This window comes from Staurois parvus, unplaced genomic scaffold, assembly GCF_062004578.1.
Source record: "Staurois parvus isolate SC_StPar_1 unplaced genomic scaffold, SC_StPar_1.0 ptg000349l, whole genome shotgun sequence".
Classification (NCBI taxonomy): domain Eukaryota; kingdom Metazoa; phylum Chordata; class Amphibia; order Anura; family Ranidae; genus Staurois; species Staurois parvus.
The window spans coordinates 4,373,381-4,393,182 of NW_028318145.1; the positions used below are offsets into that span (position 1 = coordinate 4,373,381).

At 39.4% G+C, this 19,802-nt stretch overlaps 1 protein-coding gene across 1 annotated transcript in view; it reads left to right on the forward strand.

Moving 5' to 3' along the window:
* LOC149456761 (propionyl-CoA carboxylase alpha chain, mitochondrial-like) overlaps positions 1-19,802 on the forward strand; it is a gene marked incomplete at its 3' end in the record, with an annotated part of 701,434 nt that overhangs the window by 31,860 nt on the left and 649,772 nt on the right. Inside the window, exons 3-4 of the mRNA XM_089684514.1 lie at positions 2,338-2,385; positions 10,721-10,789. Of these exons, the coding sequence (XP_089540640.1) occupies positions 2,338-2,385; positions 10,721-10,789 (117 nt within the window). The remainder of the gene's footprint in view (positions 1-2,337; positions 2,386-10,720; positions 10,790-19,802) is intronic.

A 19,802-nucleotide genomic window follows, 5' to 3' on the forward strand; every position in this document is an offset into this window, starting at 1 on the left:
TATGGGAAAGCCAACTGCCAGCTAAAAAAACCGATACCAGGATGATACCTGTAGCTGCTAGCATCATCACGGTATAACCACTCAAAAGTCCAGCAATGTACCAGTTCATTGCTTGGCCTTGTTGGGCATATATGAAACCGCAGAGAACGCGGGCTTATGATGAATTGGGTCTGTAGACCAATATGACTGCAATTCCTTCTTTTTTTGTAATGCCCATGTTAAGGTTTAGGCCCAAAAAAGCTTTAACTTCAGGAACCGTGATAGGCTTCCATGTAAATTTGTGGCAAAAGCTGAATTTTGGTGGGTGGCGCTGTATTGTGCGCAGGTTGGAGTTGATTTAAATCACTATTGAAAAGGCTTGGTTTAAATAATTTTTAAAGAGCAACTATCATCTCTGTCCCACAGTGGCTCCTCCTTTTGACCTGCTGTTGACCCACTGACCATCTTATTCACTTTAATGGGACGGCTTGTGATGTGGCAGTGACGCAGCAAGGTGAGGGACGTGGCGGCAGCAGCTGAGTGGATCCTTGCTAACAGGCGCTGCCATGATGGATCTAAAATGTCAGGTGCTCTTTAAATGTAAGGAATCCGACTCATTCTTGCTGGTAGTTAGAATCTTTAATATTTGCAAACCAAATGAAGGTTTCCTTTTTAGAATAATAAGCTGTCAGGTTAGTAAAACAGCGATATCCAAACCAATTTTAAGTTAATAGGTTAATCACTTGTAGTTGAACTACTCAAATTCTTTATTTCATTTTTTTTTTCTCATGGTTACTGTGAAATTGTGTGAATGCATCAATGCAGTGCATGTTATCTCAGCTTGAAGAGCTTGGATTCATTGAATGAGTTTACCAAAACTGTAAATATTGCATACTATATAGCCTCATGCTACATAATTAAGCTCCATTTCATGCTGAATAAACTAAATTATTAATGTATAAATAGAAAACTATCTGTAGATAGATTTTTACTTCAAAAGCATATGATAAAAATAAAATTTAAATAAAACAAAACTTTTATTTTTTTTTTAAAAAAATCATTGATTTTTATCCACCCTGGTTGTGCGTATAAATTTCTTTGGCACACAATCAATTTGTACAAATATTCCATGAAAAACAGCAGAGGAGCTAAATGCTAGTGTTAGCAGGGAACAGGGCCAATCCTGCTAACACTGCGCTGTTGGGGACACTATACAAAGCAGACATTAGTATAGTTCTGTTCATGATCATTATATTGATCCGTACAAACACTATACTAGTAGTGGGGGTGATCAGCGACCTATAGCTTGAGTGCAATAGTGTTCGAGCAAACGCCATTAAATTTTTTGTTTTTTAATTCTCAATACTGATTTTTTTTAATTTATTTTTTTAACATTTTATTTATTTTTTTAAATATTTTTTTTCAGAATAGTACAAAGTTACATTGTACAATGTTAAGGTGGTTAACATGGTTCTAAAGGCTTAAGGCTTCCCAAAAACATACCTGCTTACCTGGCTCCTCTTTCGATCCAGCGCTGTGCTCCAGAGCTGCATCTGTGGTCTCTCTCTCCTCACAGACAGAGGCAGCGTGGGCGCTACCTGCTGCTGTCAATTAAATCCTGTGAGGGTGTGGGGCCGAGCCATGCTGTGTGTGTCTATAGATGCACAGAGCCTGTGTCAGGAGCGAGACCACACATACCAGACGGAGATGGGAAGGTGCCAAGAGCGCTGACGGGTGTGGTGGTACTCAAGAAGAGGAGGTTTGGGGCAGCCCTGTGCTATACCATTGCACAGAGTAGGCGAATATAACATGTTTGTTATTTTAGTAAACATTTGCCTTTTGAGAACTGTTTAATTCAGAACTCTAGCACACAATGCTTTGCTTGCATTACATATTATACATGTAGTAACTACAATAAGTAACCTGAGTTATAGCATTGTCCATAAGTATTATAAAAATGAAACTCCTAGTGGAGGGATATCTGTAATGTTTCTTCAGGTCTGGTATAGGCTTCTGAAAATAGCCATGAGCAAAAAATTACAGTAGTAGGGGGTAAATTCTGGGTTGTCCTATCCATATACCAATGTTTTAATTTTTTGCTGATATCGGAAATTATGGCTTACTGCTGACTGAAATGAATGAGGAGGTAGCATTGATGTGTAAAATCTTTCATTTTGATTTAGGCTGATCACTAATCTATATTACTTTTGTGTTTTTGTAGAACTTTTAATTAGACAGTGTCCATATGATAAGCATATATATTTTGTTTTTTTGTGTTTTTGATTTGTCTTTGATGTAAAACATGTAATACTTTTTTCTTTTTTGGTGAACATTGCTTAAAGTTATCCTTTCTTTCAGACATTCGACAAAATTTTAATTGCCAACAGAGGAGAGATTGCGTGCAGGGTATGTAACTGTATTGTGTTATGACCTTTTTTTATATGCCATAACCAGTTAATTTCTATACAATACATTTTGTGCTTCTGGAAACCTAAAATAACAAGGCCGACCTTGTTTTGCTAATGAGATTAATAAAAAAAAAAAATATATATATATATATTTTATATATTATTTTATTTATTTTTTTGGTGGCATGGTATCTTGTTAATATTACTAGTGGAAATCACCCAGCAGGTGCCCAGCTGGAGTTTATGGTATGGCAATATACACATCACTGTGCAGGTGACCATGGTTGTATCAAATATCCAGCCCAGCCACCTCTTCCCCAGCTGGCCATGTGTGACATTTTTTCTGGTTCCTGTTTCCGGTAGTGACGTCATTTCTGGAGACTTACCAACTACAACATGGCTGGACCCGTATCTGCCAGTTTTTAACAATCCTCTCCATTGGCAACTCATCAGAATAGCAAGACCACTAAATAGTAATTGGTGGATTTTAAAGGAGAATGTACACGAGGATTGTATAGTGTATCATGATCGAGAGCTGGTCCTCCTTGCTTCCAATCATTAGTATGAGACTCAGAGCTGTCAAGGACAACTCGGTCTCCATGCTGGGAGTCCGCTGTGCAGTGCACTCTCACAAAAATGCAGGTCTACACATATGTGGCTCCACAGAAGAAGACCCACTTCAATGATGCCACATCTTTTTTTATCTTTTGTTCCACATTTTTCTTTTTCATTTTAGCTTCTTGTTTGAGCTAGTCTCTTATGCAGCTACCGTACTTGAACCTGGCAGCGCTAGATGATTGTGGGGCCTGACTTGAATGTGCTCTTTCAGGCGCTAGACCTGGCAACTAACTGGCCATAGATGGATCAAAATTCAGCATGGACCAGCCAAATTCTGACCCATATATTGCCATCTGGTTATACACAAGTCGATCTCTCGACACACGTTGATCAGTGCCACTGGCTATAGCCGGCCCCCAGGTTCAACAACAAGCTGAACAGATTTGTAGCCAAAATGTGGAATCCCTTGACCTCCACCTTGGATGCTCTGTTTAATTATTATTATACAGGATTTATATAGCGCCAACAGTTTGCTCAGCGCTTTACAATATAACGGGAGACAATACACCAACAATAGAGTTCAATACAAGAGGGATTTGAGGGCCCTGCTCCTTGGAGCTTACAATCTAGAAGGGAGGGGCTAGTGGTACAAAAGGTTGTAACTGTGGGGGATGGACTGGTTGGAAGAGTAGAACATTCCATTATTAGCTGAGGGCAGGATAGGCTTCCCTGAAGAGATGGGTTTTCAGAGATCGCCTAAAAGTGAGCAGAGTAGGCGACAGTCTGATAAATTGGGGTAGAGAGTTCCAGAGGATGGGGGAAGCTCTGGAGAAGTCCTGGAGACGAGCATGGGAGGAGAAAACAAGGGAGATAGAGAGCAGGAGGTCTTGCGAGGAGCGGAGAGTACGGTTTGGGTGATATTTAGAGACAAGATCGGTGATGTAATTTGGGGCAGAGTTATAAATGGCTGTATACAGTTGCAAGAAAAAGAATGTGAACCCCTTGGGATTACGTGGAGTTTTGCATGAATTGGGCATAAAATGTGCTCTGAACGTCATCTAAGTCACAACAGTAGAAGAACACAGTCTGCTGAACATAACACTACACAAACATTAGATCTTGGCATGGTTTAATTGCACATAACATGTAAACATTCACAGTGCAGGGAGGAAAAAGTATGTGAACCTTTGGACTTAATAACTGGTTGACCCTCCTTTTGGCAGCAATAACCTCAACCAAACGTTTCCTGTAGTTGCAGATCAGACCTGCACAACGATCTGGAGTAATTTTGGACCATTCCTCTTCACAAAACTTTTTCAGTGTAGCAATATTCTTGGGATATCTGGTGTGAATCGCTCTCTTAAGGTCATGCCACAGCATTTCAATCGGGTTGAGGTCAGGACTCTGACTGGGCAACTCCAGAAGGCGTATTCTGTGCTGTTGCAGCCATTGTTTTGTTGAATTACTTGTATGCTTTGGGTCATTGTCCTGTTGCATCACCCATCCTCTGCGGAGCTTCAGTTGGCGGACAGATGGTCGTACGTTTTCCTGCAAAATGTCTTGATAAACTCTGGAATTCATTTTCCCATCAATGACAACAATCCGTCCAGGCCCTGAGGCAGCAAAGCAGCCCCAAACCATGATGATCCCTTCCTCCATGTTTTACAGTGGGGATGAGGTTTTGATGTTGGTGTGCTGTGCCTTTTTTTTTTTTTTCTCCACACATAGTGTTGTGTGTTCTTCCCAAACATCTCAATCTTGGTTTCATCTGTCCACAGTATATTTTGCCAGTAGTGCTGTGAACATCCAGGTGCTCTTTTGCAAACTTCAAACGTGCTGCAATATTCTTTTTGGACAGCAATGGCTTCCTCCGTGGTGTCCTCCCATGTACTCCATTCTTGTTTAATGTTTTCCTTATTGTAGATGTGTCAACAAAAATGTTAGCATGTGCCAGAGATTTCTGTAGGTCTTTAGCTGACACTCTGGGATTCTTCTTTACCTCATGCAGCATTCTGCGCTGTGCTCTTGCAGTCATTTGTACAGGACGACCACGCCTAGGGAGAGTAGCAACAGTGCTAAACTTTCTCCATTTGTAGACAGTCTGTCTTACCGTGGACACATGAACATCAAGGCTTTTGGAGATACTTTTGTAACCCTTTCCAGCTTCATGCAAGTCAACAATTCTTGATCGTAGGTCTTCTGAGAGCTTTTTTTTTTTTCTGTGAGGCATGGTTCACATCAGGCAGTGCTTCTTGAAACCAGTAAACCCAAAACAGGTGTGTGTTTTTTAAGGGCAGGACAGCTGTCAGCAACACATCCAATATCATCACACTGATTGGAGTCAAGGTTGGCTCACTCCTGGCTCCAATTAGCTCTGGGAGAAGTCATTAAGCTAGGGCCTCACATACTTTTTCCTCCCTGCACTGTGAATGTTTACATGCTATGTGCAATTAAACCATGGCAACATCTAATGTTTGTGTAGTATTATGTTCAACAGACTGTGTTCTTCTATTGTTGTGACTTAGATGACGTTCAGAGCACATTTTATGCCCAATTCATGCAAAACGCCACGTAATCCCAAGGGGTTCACATACTTTTTCTTGCAACTGTACGTTATTGTTAATGTTTTGAATTTTATCCGTTGGGCAATGGGAAGCCAGTGGAGCGATTGGCAGAGAGGGGTGGCAGATACATAACGGTTAGTAAGGTGGATAAGTCTGGCAGCAGCATTCATGATAGACTGAAGAGGGGATAGCCTGCGATTCGGTAGGCCAATGAGGAGGGAGTTACAATAGTCAAGGCGAGATATAACAAGGGAGTGAATAAGTTGCTAAATCTAACTTGCACAAAATTTACCTTTGCACATGGAAAGTTTACTTACTGCTTGCTAAGAAAAAAAAAAACCCTGGTGTCTTTGAGTGGACAGGGTTACACAGTGTGCTTTGTTGGCAACCCTACCAAGTTTTTCAGGTCACTACACCTGAAACTTTTTCCAAAACCTCTGTCCTAGGTAGAGATTTGTGATGTGGATCTCCAGAGTCAAAAACATACTGAATAGATTTATCTCCAGGTGCAGAGATCCTTTGGTGAAAGCAGTAGCTGACACACACTATTTAATTAAGTTTTTTCTAAGTTTTTTTTTTTTTTAATGTGTGCCAGTGGGATCTGAATTTAGCTCTCTTGGCACATAAAAAATGCCCTTTGAAACTTTCAGGGATATTATTTTTGTGGCTCACAACATTGTGACTTTGCTACCCTCACCTCTGTGGGGCACATCTTTGAACTGGTAGATTTGTCCTGTAAAGAGGCTAACTCCATTTTTTGCATCATATTTCATATTACACCTGTAGTTGGGGTGTAACATTGTGCAAATGTCCCCCCAAACCAACCCCCAAGAAAAGATCTTGGGCTAATTTACACTTGTGGCAGTCCTATCCACTCATCTAAAAGCTGATTCATGGTAGACCACGTTTCAGCGGTGGTGAGAGGGTAATATGTAAACATGTTTTTGCTGCGGCATTTGTACAACCCTTTCTGGCCGTTTCCACTCCTTGACATTTGTTCTTTTATTAGTCAAACTCCTGGTTTGACTTGAATGCCCCTTTTGTAAGGACAGCACCAAGTCATCTAGGCATGGAATGAACAAGTTGGTGACATATTGCAACATCTATCTTTTTCCATTCTTCAAGAACAACCTCTTTTAGAGCCTGGATGCTGGATGGAGAGTGATGCTCAATTTGTCTCTTCAGAATTCCCCATAGGTGTTCAATTGGGAGATCAGGAGACATACTTGGCCACAGAATCACTTTCAACCTGTTTTTCTTAAGAAATGCAACAGTGGCCATAGATGTATGTTTTGGATCATCGTGTTGGAAAAGTGCACGACGACCTAGGGCACACAGTGATGGTAGCATCTTCTCTTTCAATATAGAGCAGTACATCTGTGAATTCACAATACCATCAATGAAATGCAGCTCCCTGACACCAGCAGCACTAATGCAGCACCACAGAAGGACACTGACACCACCATGTTCTACTGTAGGCACCTTCCATTTTTCTTTGTACTCCTCACCTTTGCAACGCCATACAGTTTTTTGAAGCCATCAGTTCCAGAAACCTTTATCTTGGTCTCATTACTCCACAGTCCCAGTAGTCCTCTTCTTTTTCAGCATGGGCCCTGACAAATTCCAGGAAGGCTTTTTTGAGCATGGACATCTCTGTGAGCTGGTTTCATTTTCATCTTTTCAGTTTTTGGATCACTTTTGTTACAGTATTCTGACTGGTAAAGATTTGCTGATCTCCTTGTAGCCTTCACCTTTCTTATGTAAAGAAATTATTTTCTTAGGCCTTGTGACATCTCTTCCATGTAGTACCATTGCTGACAGCATGAAATGGGAAGGGGTTTTCTTTAACCACTTGCCATCCAGAGCATTTACCCCCCCCCTTCCTGACCAGGGCATTTTTTGCATTATGGTGCTGCTTTACTTTAACTGAAAATTGCGTGGTCATGCGATGTTGTACATACATTAAATTTATGTCCTTTTTTTTCCCACCAATAGAGCTTTCTTTTGGTGGTATTTGATCACCTGTGTGGCTTTTATTTTTTGCACTATAATGGTGATGTGTGTGTGTATATATATATATATATATATATATATATATATATATATATATATATATATATATATATATATATATATATATACTGGAATTTTTTTTTTTTTTTGTACTAGTAATGGTGATGATCAGCGACTTATAGCAGGACTGTGGAAAGCATTCTGACACTGGGGGGGAACTGACAAACTGCCACTGACATCCCCAGTGACACTAATACAGTGATCAGTGCTAATGACACTGGACAGGAAGGGGTTAACATCTGGGGCGAACAAAGGGTTAACAGTGTGCTATGTTGTATTTTACATAGTGTGCTGTGTGTGTTTTACTATGTGGACAAGCTGACTTGTATTGCTCTGCTGTGAAGAGCAATACAAAGCAGCCTGTTTGTGCTGACAGGGGTTGTTTTACATACAGATCTCTTTTTTTGTCAGCTACACCATCGATCACTGAGTCCCGGCCGGGATCCGGTGATTGACATATGGGGAGCCAATAGTGACACGGGTAGGAAGCGTGCGCGCCCTCTTCCCGGAAATATATATATGTGTGTGTGTGTGTGTGTGTGTGTATGTATATATATGTGTGTGTGTGTATGTATATGTGTGTGTGTGTGTATATATATATATATATATATATATATATATATATATATATATATAATGTATGTGCTTTTGTGCATCCCTACCGCCCTATAATAGTACTTCTGCTATAGGGCGGTCGGGAAGAGGTTAAGTAACTCTTTTTATAATCACTTGTCTGCTGGACACCTGTTTAACCACTTGGTAACCGTGCAATAGCCAAATGACGGCTACTGCGCTGTTACCCAGTTCGGGAGGGCGTCCTATTACGTCCTCCCAGAATGCGCCCTACGGACACAACTGATCACGTGATGAGGTAAAAGGCCAACTGCAGCTGCCTTTTACCACATGATCAGCTGTGTCCAATGACACAGATCGTGGAGTAAATACAGTTGCCAGTTACCGGAAGCACTTTCCTCTCACTGCCACAGCGTGAGAAAAGTACTGTCGATAACTGGCAGCTGTCACAGAGCAGATCGACACTGATCATCAGGGCCCTGCAGTGCCACCCATCAGTGCCATCAGTCAGTGGTGCCCATCATTGCTGCATATCAGTGCAGCCTCAGTGCTGCCTATCCGTGCCACCTCACCAGTGCTGCCTATCGGTGCAGCCTCATCAACGCACATCAGTGAAGGAGAAACATTTACCTTTATGCAAAATTGTATAATAGAAACAAAGAAAAACGTGTTTTTTTTCAAATTCTTTTGCCCTTTGTTTATAGTGCAAAAAATAAAAAACCCAGTGGCGATTAAATACCACAAAAAGAAAGCTCTTATTGTGTGAAAAAATTTAGAAAAATTTGATATGGTACAATGTTACATGAACACGCAATGGTCATTCAAAGTTCAACATTGAAAATTGGCTTGGGCAGGCAGGGGGGTATAGGTGCCCAGTAGGCAAGTGGTTAATGAATAATTAGATGCACCTGTAGTTGAATTCTTGTTAATTAGGATTTTGTTGTCTAATGCTACATTCACACTGGTCCACAGCAAAAATGCAAGGCGTGCTTTCTGAGCGTTTTTAAAGGACGTGTGACTTAAAAACTGCACCAAAAACACTTCTTAGAGGTGTTTTTGAGGCATTTTTCCATTTATTTCAATTGGAAGAGTGTTTTTTGGGGTGTTTTTTTTGTTGTGTGTTTTTTTTTTTTTTTTTGTTTTGTGGTTGACTAACCAGACATGCCCCAAAAATGCTGCAAGCAGTAGTTTTTACACTTCAATGTGAAAACATACATAGAAATACATTCACATACATAGGGCAGCATTTTTCTTGAGCTTTTCAAGCACTTTTTTTTTTTTTTTTTTTTTACATACAAACTGCTTCCAAAACTCCTCAGTGTGAAAGTAGCCTAAAATTTAGCTTTGCTCCTAAGACTTTCATTGGGGTTGATGATGAGTTTTATTGGAAATGATTCTCATTCTACAAATAACGAACAAGTAGCATAAGTCCTGACCCTAACCAAGTCGCCTAACACAAAGCTTAAAGGGAATGTTTGTCTAAGCTTTCAGGATAGCCTTCCTCATAAGATAGTGGTGTGAAATATGAGATTTCAAGTGCTATTGAAGTCAAATTTTTTCCTAAATTCAATAAAAATATTACGCATTTATTTTTAATCTCTTCCTCTGACCTTCCATCTTCAATTTTTTCTTGGCCTTGCTGTTACAGTGCCTTGAAAAAGTATTATTACCCCTTGCAATTTTCCTCATTTTGTCATGCTACAACCAAAAACGTAAATGTACTTTATTGGGATTTTATGTGTTAGACCACCACAAAGTGGAACGTAATTGTGAAGTGGAAGGAAAATGATAAATGGTTTTCAAAGTTTTTTACAAATAAATATCTGAAAAGTGTGGCATGCATTTGTATTCAGCCCCCCTGAGTTAATACTTTGTAGAACCACCTTTCGCTGCAGTTAGAGCTGCAAGTCTTTTTTGGTATGTCTCTACCAGCTTTGCACATCTAAAGAATTAAATGTTTGCCCATTCTTCTTTGCAAAATAGCTCAAGCTCTGTCAGATTGGATGATGAGCTTCTGTGAACAGCAATTTTCAAGTTTTGCCACAGATACTCTATTGGATTTAGGTCTGGACTTTGGGTCATTCTAACACATGAATATGCTTTGATCTAAACCATTCCATTGTAGCTCTGGCTGTATGTTTAGGGTCGTTGTCCTGCTGGATGGATTACCTCTGTCCCAGTCTCAAGTCTTTTGCAGACTCTAACTCTGCAGTTTTCTTCTAAGATTTCTCCTGTTTATCTTCTGCGCATAAAAAACTGATGTAAACTCGTATCTCTGCAGGTGAAATCTGCAAATTTTTTTTCCACCAGTTTCTATGCACGTGTAAACAAGGCCTTAAACAATACATCAGCTGGCGGTTTCTTATAATCAGAACAGCATTTTGTGGCGCAGCCAGAATAGTTGAATTGGGAACCCTTAGCTTCCTTAAGGGCAGGCTCAGGATTTGATGTAGAAACTGATATACTGAACACTGTGATTTTGTGCCAAAATGTTGTGTTTTGACTAGAGTATAAGTTTAATTGCAATTGATCTGTACTAAATGAAAACTATTTCTGTAATACCAGGTCATCAAGACATGCAAGAAGATGGGTATAAAGACTGTTGCAGTACACAGTGATGTAGATTCTGCTGCGGTGAGAATTCATTTTTTGTTTTTGCAGCGTGTTTGAGAATTCTGAGCCAGGACAGCCTCCACAGTCTGCTTTAGAATTTTGTTTTCCTTCGTAAAGATACAGCATGTTGGTGCACTATATTATATTAGGCTGTCTGTGATTACTGGAAAAATGCAACTTCTGTTCTTGCCTGTTTAATACACTCTTAAGCCGGCCATACATGGATTGAAATGTGGCTTGTTCAGCAGGGTACAATCTGCCTGTCGGATAAATGCTGTTCAATCAGCGCCGCCGGCTTACCGGAAGTCTCCCCACTGTCAGAATACAATAGCTCAGCAGGAATGATTGAATGTTTGCATGGGCAAATCTGGTCATTTTTTTTTTTTCATTCAACCCACTGGTTAAATGAAACAAAAACTGAATCATCTATGAGCTGCTTAAGATTGTGTAGAGCTCCTAATGCTATTGTGACTTTACCCAGGTCTTCTATGCTACAGTAGGGATGCAAACAGTTTTGAAGCAGAATACCTAGTATCCTATTGCTATGAAAGGTTCCAAACATTGTGTATGGTGAAGTACACTGTGTTCTTAGGTTTTATTTCAAGCATTCCTGTCATGTTTTATGTGTAGCTTGGAAAAGATATGAACTCCTTTTGGAGGACAATGCAAATAAATTATTTAGAAAAATAATTTTCATATTTTCTTTATTTTTGTCTTGTGCATATTTGCATTCAGACTACCTTTTTACTCCACAGATTCTTCCATATGATGTAATAGAGTTTTTCTGCTCTTTAGGGGAAATTTATTTTCGTATATTGTTCAGCTGGTTTTGATTTATTTTTTAATTGAAAATGTATTAGCGCTGTAGTGCTTTTCGCATTTAACACATTCTGTCACTTTTATATTGTATATGTGTTTTGTGTTCAGATGTTTTTATGGGATCAGTATAAAGTTTATGATAAGTGAAAAGTAGGTTAACACTAATTGGATTTGAACAATAGAAGGTATAGCATAAACCATTGACTGAGATGTAATTTTATTTGGCATTTTTAACTCAGCAGGGCTTCTATAGCTAGGGAATGTAATGAACTATAAAAGGCTGGAAACATCCCATGGGAGTGTAACGTAAATTTACTTGAACTGTAATCAGCAGATGATGAGCAATAATACATGTACCTTATTGACCTGCAATCCATATTCAAGGCAAACATGGAACTGCTACAATTAGCTTGCAAATGTATTTTTAAAAATGTTATTAAACATATTCCTTTTTTTGTGCGGTTTTTAAAAACTGCACCAAAGATGCAGCATGAAGGACTTTTCAAAGCAACAGAGCACCTGCAATGTAAACCTTTACATAGCATTTAATGGGGAATAGTCTTCATGCGCTTTTGACGTGCTGGAAAAGCACTGCAAAAGCACATCAGAGTGAAGAGAGCCTTTGTCCTTTGCAGGTGCATTGCCTCATATGTGCATTGTGAACTTTTTCATACCTTACCATTGAAATCTTTGTAATTTTTGCTTCAAATATACAGCGTGCAGTACTTTTTCCACCGTACCCGAAAAATACACCAAAAAATGCATAAATGGAAACTGAGCATGTGTTGGATAATTCAAAATAGTATATGAATGTTATGTTCAAAATAGTACATATTGTTTTATATGAAGACTCAAACTGCAGATCATAATTTATTTTGGGAGGAAAAGGGTTTTTTCAGGTATTGGCATTTTTGTATGCCATGTTGTGAGTCTGCTTTTTTTTTCTAAACTGTGAAAGGGAAAGGTATTAGTGTGTTTTTGTTGATCTGATAATGGTCACGTGTTCAGTATTATTGACTTCAATAGCCGTCTAGTAATTTGCTTTTGAGAGCTGCAAAGAGGTCAACAGAATGCTAAAAAAGTGCCAGTACTTTGTAACTGTAACTTAAAGTGATAAAAGGCACTCTCTGGCATCATTCCAGAAGCAGTGTACCAAAGTAGTTCCCTGCTCCCATTATTACCCCTTTTGTGTATCGCTGAGAAAGGGATTCAGCTACTGGAAGGGCCAGGGCAATAGGTGCTGATTAAAAGTATTGAGAGCTCTACCCCTGTGACGCATTTTGGTAACAAAAGGGCTGAAGGTAAATACTAAAGATTTTCAAATGAGGGGAGAAAGCTACCTTTTATTAAATGCACCTTGGAGATTAATTATGGAGCAGAAATGTATTTTAGAGCTATTATTTTGATTGCTGCCATTAATAGGTTTCACTGTGTGTACTTCTATTCATTACAGTAGTTTTAGGTTATGTGGGGCCAAATGGAGTTGTAGACAATTGCATACATCTTTAACATCCTGTTTTTATGTAAAGATTAAATTCACCCTTGGTGTGGAAAGGTCTGTGAAACTGTTTTATATTTATTAATATTCTAAAAATCTTTAAAGGTTCTGATATCCCTGACATGTATTTGTTAGTCATTCTGCATACAGGTGCTTTATTGGGCGTGACAACATGGGTGAGGCTTACAGGTATTCATACAGCAGCTTTAATTATTTATGTATTTGTTTAGTTCGCTACAACGTTTAGCACAGTCTATGTTCAATATAGTGTGGCAAAACAATTGCTGTTAGAGAGTACAGTGATAGGCCCCTTTTATGCAGGTGGACCATTGTTTTCAATGGTGAGGTGGATGTAAATGGACATGTGTATGTTTACACCCGCCTGCATCCAATCCGCTAAAAACAGACGGACGGGCGATCTGTTCCCCATCCGTCTATCGGATCAGATGACATTCAGATGTAAACGAACAGGCAGTCTGTTTTACATCCGACTGCCCCATAGAGAACGGTGGGCTGTGTCATCTTTGCAACAGACCTGTCATCCGGCTTCTCAGCAGGGATTAGCGGACAGATCGCCTATGTGAAAGGGGCCAGAGACATCAACAACAAATCTAAAACAATATGTTTATCGCACAGGGCTCAGGAGTGCATAAGACACAGTCCAGTGTACAACCAAAAATTACCCTCCCTGCCCACTAACCCCAAATTTGAAAGAGCGGAAGATCATATGTGAATGTCCTATATCCTAATATTTTATATTTATTTCAATGCATATCAAGGAAAGCAAGTTTTTGAAATATGGCTTCTTGCCTTTTGTAATCTGTTATAACAGTAAAGAATGCAAGTGGCTACATTGAATTTATTTTTGGTGAAAATGTTTACAGACTCCAGTCTTGCACAAATGACTTGCTGTTCAGCAGATCAGGCTCCTGGTGTGGATTGTACCCTTTGCCTTGGTATCCAGTAATGGTATAGTTTGTCTGCACTTGTGCTTGTCTGACAGAGGTGATGTGAGTCTTCACTTATCAAGATATTATCATGCTTGCCCCTGATAATTTCACCCTGCTGTCTTGGGAGATAGAGAGGACAGATATGATTTTGTGATGTTGAAGCAATTAGTGTTTGCTGCTTACAGCTGAACAAATTCAAGACTTAATGATCAGGTACATTAGGATGGAGTACTTAAGTGGTATCTAAAGTGTAACTTCCTTTTTTGCATGCAGTATGTTTTTCCTCTCATTGGGAAGTTGGTTAACTTGCTTTTAACCTATTTATTTTAATTCTTTATAGTGTTAGGTTTCCTTTTTTTGTTTTTTGACCCTAATATGTGTATGCAGTAGGTGCACTAGGAAAATGCTGCACTCAATCCTCCTGATACAAAGAGTTACAAATAATATTTAAGACAAAAAAAAAAAAGTGTGCAAACTCCTTGATTTACTGTACCCGCAATTAATAAAGATGATATCTCATCACCTATTTAAATGTGCGAAAACATATTGTTTGACAAGAAACTAATGTAAAATTCCACCTTGAAAATGAAAAAACTACACTGTGTGACCAAAAATTCATAAAAATAAGTGAAAGGGTAAAGTCCACTCTGTCTCCAATTATAGTCCAAAAAGGATGAACCGCCTATAATATGAATACTGTCTGTTATGACCTCCACATACACTGTTCCCAGGTCACCAAATAACCAAAAATGCTACCTCCTTACCAGATTACCAGGATCTCTAAGCAAAAGAGATCAAAAGTGCATGAACACATATCACTCCCAGGGTCCACTGCCACTTTCCAGAGACATCCAATCAATCCAAAATTCACAGGAATGCCTAGATTTTCCTCAAGGATAGTAGAAGGAGAACAATATGAAACCATAGAGTAGTGAAGGTAAAACCTTGCCATTTATTACGTATTCATTATATTCACAAAAAACACAGGGTACATAAGCATCTGTCCTTTCTGGGCACAGTGTGTACCGCACACTCTTTCCTCCCTTATCCTCCCTCCCTTCCCCATCTGGTTCGCCTGGCTGTTGATTGACAGCGCACTGCAGTGGGAGTATATATTAGCTGCTGTTTAGTCCAATAGCGGCTATCAAATCGCCCACTGCTGTGTGCTGTCATTCAAAACGTAGACAGACCTGATGGGGAACTAGCCTCTCAGTTCCCTATTGGGATCTGCCCACCAAGGTCCACTGCAGGTTGGGAACATCGCACAAGAGCTGCAGTTTTGGAGTTGCCCTGACGTAGTTGTCTAGCCTTTTACATTTTTTTTTAATTTTTAAAAACATTTTTTTTGCCGCCTAATATATCCAACCCATTTTGAGATGCCATTGAAACCAGATGCCATTGTAGTAGTTTTATTAATTTTAACTGTCAGAGTTTATAACCACTTGCCAACCAAGTCATTTACTGAGTGGTTTTCCCAGGATGATGCTTTCACCTGCAGGCATCATCCTGGTACCGTTTTTTGGAACCAAGATTTTGCATTGTCATAATGGCAATAAGAGCAGCTAACTAGCCACAGAGCCAAGCAAAGCTGACCTAATAAATAGTAACCCGGAAATTTGATGACCTGACATCACTTCCAATTTACTCGGAAATACATGGCACCATTTTAAAAAAAAATAAAAGCATTCAATCACACCAATCTTGGTGTGATTGAATGCTTTTAAGGGTAGAAGAGGGATTTGGGCTTTTATTGACTACTGATCTTTCATAAAGAGTACCTGTCACAGGCCTATTGCTGTCACAAGATATGTTTACATTCTTTGTGACCGCAATAAAAAAAATTTTTTTAAAGCAACAGTGTAAAAATATTGTACGCAATTTTAAAGCTTGACATATTTGGCATCTATTTACTTGTCATAACATCATTTTATATTTTGCTAAAAATTGAGTTATGTATTGTGTTTTTTTGCATTAAAATTTAAAAAAGTGTATTTTTTCTCAAAAGATTGTGTTTCAAAAACTGCTGTGCAAATACTGTGTGACATTAAAAAAAATTGCAAAACCCACCAATTTTATTCTCTGGGACTTCTGCTTTAAACATTCTGTATTGTTTGGGGGTTCTAAGAATTTCCTAATTTAAAAAAAAAACAAAAAACTAAAATAAGTAAAATAAATTGATAAATGTAAACAAAGTGCCAGATAAAGCCAGGTCTTTAATTTGGATAATGTTATGGCTGATTGGCTTTTGTAATCAATTTCCAATATGGAAAATTTGCTAAATAGCACTGTAATGTAGTAATTTAGTTTTTGTATACCTTTTTTTCTTTTTAATAAATAATGTTTTTTATTTGGTAACAGGTTTTTCCTGAAACAGGTTAGTTTTACCAAATACAGTATCATCATCAACTTGCTCCTGTACTAGGAAACATGAGTAGTGTTCAATTGGCTAGGAACTTTACCAAAAATAGCTAATCCAATAATACCAAAATAATAATAATTACTGTTAAAGGATAAGGTCACCTTTTAACAAAAAATAATAAATGCACATTTTTTTTTTGTACATAAGAAAAATGTGCATTCAATATTTTTTGTTTGAGGCCTCTAAAGCATTGTACCAGTGATCTTGCAAGTCTCCCTCTGTCCTGCCAGTGTATCTGCTTGCCTGTACATCTCATACAGGCAAGCAGATACTAACAGGAAGGCTCAATGAACTACCACGGCTCTGTGGAGTAATGGCTGTCGGAACTTGAAGTTTTCCCATTCACAGAACACTGTGGAACCCCGCACGGCTGCCTTTTTTAAAAAAAAAAATTGTTACATGTTACACCCTGAACATGTAACATGTTATGAAAAGTGAATTTATCCTTCTTCGTTATGCTGTAAAATTTGCTGGTAATGAGGGAGAGCTCTGTATATAAATTCTACTACCAAAGGAGTGTTCATGGATGAAAATTGTTCATGCTAATACTTCATTCACAAATCGTTAATAGTGCTTGAATACCTTAGAGTTATGCAGGCCATAGATGGGGAGAAAAACGGCAGATTTTCGGCCGATTAACGAACTATCGGTCGGTCTAAAAAACGTACCTGACCACCAATTATTACGAAAATCGGCCGATTAATGAGTAACCTATAACGGGAAATGATGTCATTTTGTGACCTTTGTGATCCTTTTTCGGAAAACGATCGTTCGTTTTTGACCATCAATGAGGATAAAGTCGGGCGTTTTTCGAAAATTTTCCAACATCACCGATAATCTGAAAGTTCAAAATACACGAAAAACGGCCGACAAAATCGTCCACTAACGATAAGATAATCGGCCGGTTTTATTTTCGGACGAAAAATCGGCCGTTTTTCTCCCCATCTATGGCCTGCATTTGGATAGGAATTTATTGGCTGTTTTGTCTGAACTGTGTACTTATGGTATTCTCAGTTTTTGATTACTCTTTCTTGGACATTGGTGGACTTTTTTTATTCAGCTTGTTTGTTTAGTCTGCTTTTTCATTGTTGGCCTGTTGGCTTTTTCCTTGTCCGATTGTAGATGGGTCCTCTGTCAACTTTCATATGCAGCCTAGTACTATTTTTGTGCCAGGAAATGTAAACTTTCTCATGCATAACTATGGCAGTATGCAACTTTTTGCCACATTTTGTGTTTTTCAGGAAAATGGGAAGGGATGTAATCATTTTTAGCATCCACTAGAAAAAAAAAGACATTGAGTGTACTGTGATAGGTGCAATCTAGTGTTTGTAACTAAGGGTGGTGGTGATGGACTGTGACAGGTATTTACTGACTAGCAGATGTTTATACATTTTAGTAATGTAAAATGTAGAGCATGTAGCAAAGTGTAATAGAGTGACACAGTTTAGCATATTTCTTCTACAGTACTTTATAAAACATAAAGCATTGTGTACAGTGTGGTTTGATGTGCAGTGTACAGCACAGTGTACCAAGTAAAGCAATGTGCATTAGAAGATGTACAATGTTCAGAGATCTGAAGTGTGTAAATTTTAAGAAGCAACTAAAGTAAAAAAACAAATTAAAAAACACACATTATGCTTCAATTCTCAATTTTTCCATCTGGTTTCTTTAAAATTCGGTGTGCATTTAATCCCAGTAGATTACCATGGAATCATTCCAGAGTTCCCCATCTGCATTAATTTCCTCTATGCATGTGTCCACAATTCATTCTTCTCCCTTTGTAGCTACCCATTCAAATACATTGAGAGCAGAGAAAGATGAGTGATGAGCCCGAGTGAAAGAACACATACCTGGCATCCCTTTAGACAAGCATGGTCCTCCCTGCTGGCCACTGGATGGGTTCAGTCTTTAGCGGTGTTGTTCAGTTGGACTACTGTTCTGGAAGCAAGTCTGGGAAAGTAGTCAAGCAACTGATGGGCAGATAGCATAGCTAAATTCTACACCATTTGTGTGCAAGCTCCCTCCCTGGTACATGTAAACACACTGCTCGAAAAAATGCAAGGAACACTTTGAAAACACATCAGATCTCAATGGGGAAAAATACCATGCTGGATATCTTTACTGATATGGACTGGGTAATGTGTTAGTAATGTAAGGATGCCTCATCGTTTGATGGAAATTAAAATTATCAACCTACAGAGAACTGGGTTCAAAGACACCCCGAAAATCAAAGTGAAGAAATGATGAAGCAGGCTAGTCCATTTTTCTGAAATTTCATTGCAGCAACTCAAACTGGTACTCAGTAGTTTGTATGGCCCCCTTGTGCTTGTATGCATGCCTGACAACGTTGTGGCATTCTCCTAATGAGACAACAAATGGTGTCCTGGGGTATTTCCTCTCATATCTGTCCCAGGGCATCACTGAGCTCCTGGACAGTTTGAGGTGCAACCTGGCGGCATCAGATGGATCGAAACATGATATCCCAGAGGTGTTCTATTGGATTTAGGTCAAGCGAGCATGGGGCCATTCAATGGTACCCGTTCCGTCATCCTTCAGGAACTGCCTGTATACTCTCGCCATATGAGGCCAGGCATTGTCGTGCACCAGGATCAACCCAGGACCCAATGCACTAGTGTAGGGTCTGACAATGGGTCCAAGGATTTCATCCCGATACCTAATGGCAATCGGGCTGCCATTGTCTAGCCTGTAGAGGTCTGTGCGTCCCTCCCATGAATATGCCTCCGCAGACCATCACTGACCCACCACCAAAATGGTCATGCTGAACGATGTTACAGGTAGCATAACATTCTCCACATCTTTTCACATCTGTCACATGTTCTCAGGGTGAACCTGCTTTCATCTGTGAAAAGCACAAGGCACCAGTGGCAGACCTGCCAATTCTGGTGTTCAATGGCAAATGCCAATTGAGCTCTGTGGGGCCGGGCAGTGAGCACAGGGCCCACTATAGGGCGTCCGGCCCTCAGGCCACCCTCATGAAGTCTGTTCCTGAGGTCATTTACAGGGCTCTGGCAGGGCTTATCCTGTTCCTCTTTGTGCAAAGCAGATACCTGTCCTGTTGATGGGTTAAACACCTTCTACAGCCCTGTCTAGCTCTCCAGGAGTAATTGCCTGTCTCCTGGAATCTCCTCCATGCTCTTGAGACCTTCTGGCAATGGTATGTATTGATGTGCCATCCTGGAGGAGTTGGAATACCTGTGCAACCTCTGTAGGGTTCAGGTATCGCCTCATGCTACCAGTAGTGACACTGACCCTAGCCAAATGCAAAACTAGTAAAAAAAAAAAAAATAAAAGTCAGAAAATAGGAGTAGGGAAAAAATGTCAGTGGCC